This window comes from Dendroctonus ponderosae, unplaced genomic scaffold (assembly GCF_020466585.1).
Source record: "Dendroctonus ponderosae isolate FM_Combo_2020 unplaced genomic scaffold, Dpon_F_20191213v2 Dpon_F_20191213_5, whole genome shotgun sequence".
Classification (NCBI taxonomy): domain Eukaryota; kingdom Metazoa; phylum Arthropoda; class Insecta; order Coleoptera; family Curculionidae; genus Dendroctonus; species Dendroctonus ponderosae.
In genome coordinates this window covers 13,809,308-13,816,743 of record NW_026018715.1, presented here as the reverse complement: position 1 = coordinate 13,816,743, position 7,436 = coordinate 13,809,308, and the positions used below count along the sequence as shown (strand labels likewise).

Here is a 7,436-nt window from a genome sequence, read left to right as displayed (position 1 = left end):
AAACCACTTCTGAAGATGCAAGCCACTCGTGCTTGCGAAACGTCAAGAAGAATTTCTATCGAAGGACGGCCTAAAAACCCGAAAAACCCATTAGTTTCAAAGAATGGCCTCGAAAGTCTATCTCTTTTGTATTTGTTATTGGTAGATTGAGAGAGTTTACAGAGTGTCCTCCATATTAGTGGGTAAAATGCGTATTCGGTACTATAATAATAATAATACTAAAGCTGTAATCAAAGGGGTTATCGTTATTGACAAGCATCTACTCTTATCAGTTTTTATGGCAGCAATTTCGGTATGTTATAGGTATGAAGTACACATGTCGCCGGCAACATGACATCGAGATTAAGCGCGGCTGATTTCTCAATTTGCGCCACTTTCAGCGACAATTTGTGCAATTTCATATTTCAAGAACTGCAACACAGTTGAATCGATTGAAAGATTTTCATAATTTCAAAGCGAATGTTGTGCATACTCGCTCATTCATTAGAAAGGAATCAGGCGCATGTGGTTCAAACCCTGATGGCAATAAACTGCGCCTGAAGAGTTATCTACTGTCCTCAAATTAGCAACATATACCGTATCGAAAACTTTAGCAATTAAGAAAATTCACCGCCGCAAGTTTTCGCTTTTTAGTCTCAAAATTTTTGAAATTCTATGCTACTTGTAGGTTCCCAACTAACTACGGATAGCGGCTCCAATAGGGACAGTGTCGTCTCCTCCGACCATCAAACGAATAGTTTATATGGCCAGCCACTGCCTAGATGGGAATACAACAATGAAAACACGTACTACAAGCCACCCAGCGATGTCAGCGATCGAGTGTCCGAACGCAGCGACGAATGGGAAGATGTTACGGACAATGAGGAGCGGGAAAGTGGATTCATAGTGTGAGTGTTAGCAAACAATTCGAAGGTCCGATTTAGAGCGATTGAACCGTCGTTTTCAGCCTGTACCGAACCAACTTTCAGCTCGATACCTTCAAAAAATTTGCTCAAAATAATGGCTCCCGTTCTTTTACCGGTTTTCTAGTTTAGTTACTAACTTCGCAAAAAATTAGTTGTAGATTGTGTCTTAACGAACACTTTTCCTTGCTGTTGTGCAAATGATGATTGAAAGCAGTTCAAGAGTCAATGACGCGCCTTCTTATGGGAGTTTTGTGAAGATTAACAGTGCAAACGTGGCAGAAAAGAAACGTTACTCAGAAAAAGTGTTTGTAAAGGCTCTGAGCAACTAAACTAGAAAATTACCGGATATTGAGCTGCAAGTTGAGAAGCTACTCAGCTTCGGTACCGACCAATAAAAGAGGTTTCAATCGCTCTAATGTTTTGCTCCAGAAAACGCCGATTTGCTCGAAGTTGTCAGATTTAAACTGTCTTTCTCTATCAAGGATTGTTGACTTTGAAAAAAGTTGAAGGCAAATGTCAAGCGGCTGTCAAAATTTGAGAGCTGCGCGTAAAAGCACATTTCCGATAACACGTTTGCATTCAAATTTGCCATCCACTCTCTCCAACGGTCTTTAACACATAGATAGACTTAATCAGTGCTCACCTTGAACGTTAAACAATCATTGGGCAAAACCAGTTCTTCTTAAACCTTGCCAAATGCCATCAAACACCTTTTCACTTGAACGGACTGCTCCTGGATGTTAGCTGAAATATTCCATACCAGCGCTCGGTTGCTTGTCACTATAAAAACTCGAAAAAACACTGAAAATATATCGAGTCGATCCACCTCAAACAATCTCTTGAGCATTCTGATCGAAAATGTCAGACTTAACTCATTGTGTGACAGTTGCTAATGGTAACATCAGTCAATACTGTATTTTGGCCCAATTTTATTGGTATCGTCGTGCTGTCGCCATGGCAACCGTTACGATTGATCACATTTTCAACATGTCCAAATATGTCAGTGCGAATTTTTGGTCAAAATGATACACTTTTTAAAAACGCATCAACCCAAAATTCGTTTAAAATTGACGCGATTGCTGATTAACCAATCAAAAAACTTGGCTCATTCCAACCGTTATTCGGCAAACCATATTTATTTAAGAATTTATTAACAAATTAAAAAATAACCCATATTAAACAAGACCTAGATAGCAAATGAGGGTTAACAATAGGCCGATTGGATAATTCTGGTTAAAACAATGGTTTATTTGTTTCTTGTCCGTTGGTTAGTATGTTAAATTCAATTAGCGCGCAGTCCATTTGCGGTTTATTGTCAAAATTCGTATCGAAAATTATATTTACTTTTTATTACGCGTTGGGAAATGGGCTTGAAGCGAATCGAAATTTTATTCAGCAAATACTCTTCGGTTGTGGAGTTAATTCGAGCGTCACTTGCCCGGTTAAATCTAGCCGAAAATAGTTGGTTAAAAGTAACGAAATTTGGTAAGGTTTTTCGTTTTTTTCTCGGTTTTTCTGCATCTTATTCATGTGCAATCTGTTTAAAACGTGCTAAATTTGTTTCAAAAAACTACTCGATGAATTCAGTTCAAAATTCACCTAAGGAATGACCAGTTGAAGACCGTAGTTAAAAAATGGCAAAAAGTAAAGTTTAATAATTTATTGCGAAAGAACCACTAGACGGATTCCGTTCAAATTCACGCAGCGAAAAACATCAAGTTTCCCTTAAAGAATTATAAAAAGCGCGTCGTGATAGATGGTCCATTTATTGAGAAATCCCCTCTTGAAGACGGTGGTAAAAAAGTGGCAAAAAGTAAAAAAATGTCCAAAGTTTAATAATTTATTGCGAAAGAACCACTAGACGGATTCAGTTGAAGTTCACACAGCAAAGAACGCGAAGTTTTTCTTACAGAATATTGAAGAGCGCGTCGTGATACCTGGTCCATTAATGGAGAAATCGCCCCTTGAAGACGGTAGTGCCAAAAATTGCGAAAAGTAAAAAAATGTTTAAAGTTTAATAGTTTATTGCGTAAGAACCACTAAACTGATTCAGTTCAAATTCACACTGCAAAGACCGAGAAGCTTTTCTTAAAGAATTTAAAAAATCGCGTCATAATATCTAGTCTGTTTATTGAGAAATCCCGTCTTGAAGACGGTGGTGAAAAAGTGGCAAAAAGTAAAAAAATGTCCAAAGTTTAATAATTTATTGCGAAAGAACCACTGGACGGATTACGTTCAAATTCACGCAGCGAAAAACTTAAAGTTTCCCTTAAATATTAATAATAAGCGAGTCTTGGAAGTCCTTCCTTTTGAACCTCCAGAGTTTAATTATTTATTCCGAAAAAACCACTGATTGGATTCATTTTGGGTCGCACCTGAAGCTTACTTTAAACAATATTAAAGAGCGGGTCGCCATTTCTGTTCTGTTTATTGGGAAATTGCGACTTGAAGGCGGGAGTGCAAAACTGGCAAAACTGGCTAAGAAGATGTTCAAAGCTATTCGAAAAAAAGTGTCTTTTCTAGAACAAGCACCTGAAATTCCTCACATTATAAATTTTATCACCTCGCAAAACATAAAACAGTTACTTATTGCCATACAATGGGCGATAATAAATTATAAACTGCTGTTTTTGATGTTGCCTTTCATTAAAGGTGAACGTTCATCTACATGCTCCGCATATAAATAACCGATGTAATAAATAGAAATTATTATTATTTAACCGTTAACATACACTCAATTATGACATTGATTCACATCAGCAATAATCAAGTTTGTTACCAGCAGGCTACTTGAACTAATTCGACATTTTTCGTTCAGGGTTCGCGAGCGGCATAAAGGGAAAAAGCCGGGATGGTCGCAACATTTCCGGGAGCAACTATCGAAAACCCTCAAGGAAGGCAACACTCCAGTAGGTAAGTTAAAGTTAAAGTAAAATTACTTTTGGTAAATAAATGTACAATTTTTTATAGATATTTACAAAATCTCTGATGTATATGGAACTATTTGTCTTTTAAACATCCTTCACCATTTTGTCCACATTTAGATTATCTTGATAATTTAGTGGATGCGACTTTAATTATTTTTAGTCCAGAACGCCTGCTTATGAATTTACAGACTTTCGCCTCCTTGGGCGTATTAAAACATGATTTTTCCCATCCATATGCAAAAACAGGAGCCTATTTCGGTTAAAAACTAAGGCATTTAAACGTGCGCTAACCAGCCAACAAACAGTATTTTTTCCTTTTTTCCTTAGCATCGAATAATGCATTTTTATAGACAATCGCTTCCTTTTAGACAATTTCTCTGAGGCTTCATTATGAAGTCGACAGCGTTTTTCTTCAACTATATGATGAAATCACAAGATATCGCAAGGTGTGGGACTGCCTTGAATTTATAACATAATCAATTAGACGCGTAATTAATCAGGTACGCGTACGCTCAAAGCTTTGTTGAAAATAATTGTTTTGAAGCCTCCGGCAGCATTTTGATGTCTTCAACGACAAATCAAGTAAACATTTTTGAAATTCAATAAAAACTGAAAAATCCTTTCTAGTCATTTGTGTTATAGTTATTAAGTTTTGTTTTGTTATCAAGCGGATTATGTCAGCTCCGTTTGAGTGCAGCAGGCCGCAAATATTGCTCAACTTTTAATGCGATTACCAAAGGAAAATAGTAATTATTACTAAATTGAAGCCGGCAATTTTTCAAGCAGGTTGCCTTCAAAGCCGCTGTTGAGAGTTCGAGGCTGATATCATTCCAAACCCACCAGAATGACGACTTGTTTTATTTTAATCGGCGTTGCCAACGATAATAATTTAATAAACAATGTTTTTACAAACAATTAATTTTAATAAACAAACTAGTTTTTTAGGCTTTAAGTTTTAGGCCCTGAGCGCGTCCTGTTTATTGCGTTTTCCTTACAGAGTGTTAAAGAGCGCGTCCTGATATCTGGTCCATTTATTGAGAAATTGCTTCTTGAAGATGGTAGTGTAAAAATGGCATAAAAATGTCCAAAGTTTAATAATTTATTGCGAAAGAACCACTAGACGGACTCATTTCAAATTCACTTAGGGGCGCATCTGAAGCTTTTCTTAATAAATGAGTAGAGGAGCTTCGCTTGATATCTAAGGTGTATATTGAGATACTATTGCAAGGGTTAATGCAAACATGGAGAAAAGTCCAAATAATGTCCAAAGTTTAATAATTTAGTAGCAAAAAACTCCTCGACGGATTCACAGAGCACATATTTTTAAAGATTCTTTAACATTTTCACCTAAAAATGTTAATATATAGGGTGTACGAGTTCTGCCGCATTAAAAATTGCGTTAACCTTGCGCCAAAGTAAATTTCTCTTCCAGGAAAAATGCGCTTCTCATTATCATTCCATGGATGTTTATTTATATAACGATCCATTACAGTCGTTGCACATAAACCGTACCAGTTCTTATACAACTGGAGTACCATCGACAACGTTGCTGTTTTCGCTTTCATTTGGTACCACTCGTTCGTGTGAATTAGCAATTGTCCTTCCAGCCGCTCAGACAAAGATGCAACATTATAAACATTCTTTTGTTTAAAATATGGGAAATTTTCGCTCGTTTTCAGTAACACACACGGTCGAAACCGCATCTTGTTTGTCGGCGGTTTTCCTCCAATTAACTCATAAGTGAATGTTTCCTTAGTACCACCAATGATAATTTAATAAAGCGAGGAACCATCCCAAGTTCACTGTGCAACTGCGCTCGCAAAAGAAGTGAAAGTTCGTCGGGTTTTTACAAAACCAGTTAAGTTTTCGTGATGCGTTATCGGACTTAAGCAGTTTTCAATTACTTTTGACCAGGTTCTGATTATTCAAGTAGCTAAAACAGTGACTTTACGGAATTATTAGTGACCTAAACGTGCAGCAAATGTGGTGAATCACTGGTGTCTCTTACCTTTTAAGGTGCTGCTCAATTGGTTTCTTTGTTTGTGTTTTAGCGTCGCTTATGTAAGGAATTCAGGCCCCAAAATTATACATTATTCGCTTGCCAATCCAAGTCTCGGACGAAATTTGCCAGGTGCTTGATACATTTCGTTAGTTAAATTCTTGCGAAATTTTGTTTTTTTTAATGTATTAGTCTATATCGTATCCAAGATGCCGCTCCTTAACTATCCGCACAGTTTTAATTCGTAGATTCTTTCAAAGGATTTGCGTTGATCTATATGCAAATTTATATCACGCCAAACTGGCCGTTTGGTTGCTCTTTTTCCCTTTTTCATCAATTCCTCAATGTTTACCGTCATTTTGTTCAGATGAATTTACTGGGTGAAACCTTGATCTTTACCGAGCAACTTATTGCAAGCGAATATCTGCATTTGTCCAATAATGTCGAGCGCTTAAAGTGAAAACTGCGTTCTTATGCATTTGGGTGCGATTTAATAGCGGAAAGTACAAAAAAATCAACATTTTATGCTCTAGTTTCCAGTTATGTGAAGGTAATTAAGCAAGCTTAATTGATCAAACTTCTGCATAGCCAATCGACTTTATTAACCGAGAATAAATAAAACAATTAATGTTTTCAAATCAGTCAATTTCCTCTAAAGTGCGTGCTGTATTCTTCAACACCTAGATTAATTAATGCGTGCTTCTGACGCATAAATGAATCAGTTTAAGTAAATATTTCCTACATAGAAAGCGCGGTGGTAATTGCCAAGCAAAGAAAACCAACTGAGTGCATTAAACAGACTCCCCAAGAGAGAAAAACGATGAATAATGCCTTCGAGTAAACCAACCCGACATCGACGGTCGATTTCCTCAAAATCCATCAAAAGGAAAAACAATGAAGCTCAATTTTTCACCCCGGAATCGCCTCCGATGCCTCCTCCAAGATCGGCGCCTTCGACCTATCGCAAACCCAGAAGAAATGTGGGAGACACCGTTTGCGTCTCCTCCTCTTCCAGGGTTTTGCTCGATTATTCCGATGAAAACACCAAAGCGGTGCGGATTCTGGACGTTGAAAGCGTGAAAGAAATAGACGAAAACGCGAAGGATTTTCGGCAAAAGGAACAGGCGATAAGGGAGAAAAAAGACCTGCCAAAAATCCGAAACAGAATCTTTGAGGAAAGCTTGGAAAGTCAGGAGATTTCGTTTTATATAGGTAAATTGATGCGTCAGCATTCCACTCAAACCGTTCACCTTTGCGGCCATTGAAATCCCACATTCTTCAGCAAATTTTATTGTTTTCTTCATGCAGACGATTAGAATGGCCGAAGCTTTGAATTATTCTAGCTGTAAACGTGCTGGAAAGTTTCAGCTGTTGCTTAACTGGAAACACACCATTAATATTAATTTGCCGACCAGCTTGGACTGTAACTGTTTCTTCTCAACAATGTTCAAACCTTTTTTGGTTTCATCTACAGAGGATTTTTTTAAAGCTTATATGGAAACGTGCATTTTGAATCACGAACACTTTAAAAACCCGGTACATTCAACTGCAAGTCGCGAAACCAGCGTAGGTATAGGAAATTCGTTTGAACTGCTTTTGCTTGAG

At 37.4% G+C, this 7,436-nt stretch overlaps 3 protein-coding genes across 6 annotated transcripts in view; 1 reads left to right on the top strand and 2 right to left on the bottom strand.

The window, feature by feature from the left end:
* The window catches only part of LOC109545609 (Bardet-Biedl syndrome 1 protein homolog), a 19,858-nt gene extending 18,082 nt beyond the window's left edge, over window positions 1-1,776 (bottom strand). For all 3 annotated transcript variants that reach the window (XM_019916393.2, XM_048666455.1, XM_048666457.1), the window contains exon 1: window positions 1,549-1,776. The gene's annotated coding sequence lies outside the window, so the exon portion shown is untranslated. The remainder of the gene's footprint in view (window positions 1-1,548) is intronic.
* Window positions 1-5,981, top strand: part of LOC125504459 — a 13,611-nt gene extending 7,630 nt beyond the window's left edge. Inside the window, exons 3-5 of one of the 2 annotated variants that reach the window (XM_048666454.1) lie at window positions 668-887; window positions 3,724-3,818; window positions 4,619-5,981. In XM_048666454.1, the coding sequence (XP_048522411.1) occupies window positions 668-887; window positions 3,724-3,818; window positions 4,619-4,641 (338 nt within the window). In that variant the 3' untranslated portion in view covers window positions 4,642-5,981. Of the gene's footprint in view, window positions 1-667; window positions 888-3,723; window positions 3,819-3,875; window positions 4,589-4,618 lie in introns of those variants that run through there. The other variant, XM_048666453.1, reaches the window with a different exon arrangement.
* The window catches only part of LOC109545456 (putative acyl-CoA-binding protein), a 28,907-nt gene that overhangs the window by 19,768 nt on the left and 1,703 nt on the right, over window positions 1-7,436 (bottom strand). The gene's annotated exons all lie outside the window — the stretch shown is intronic.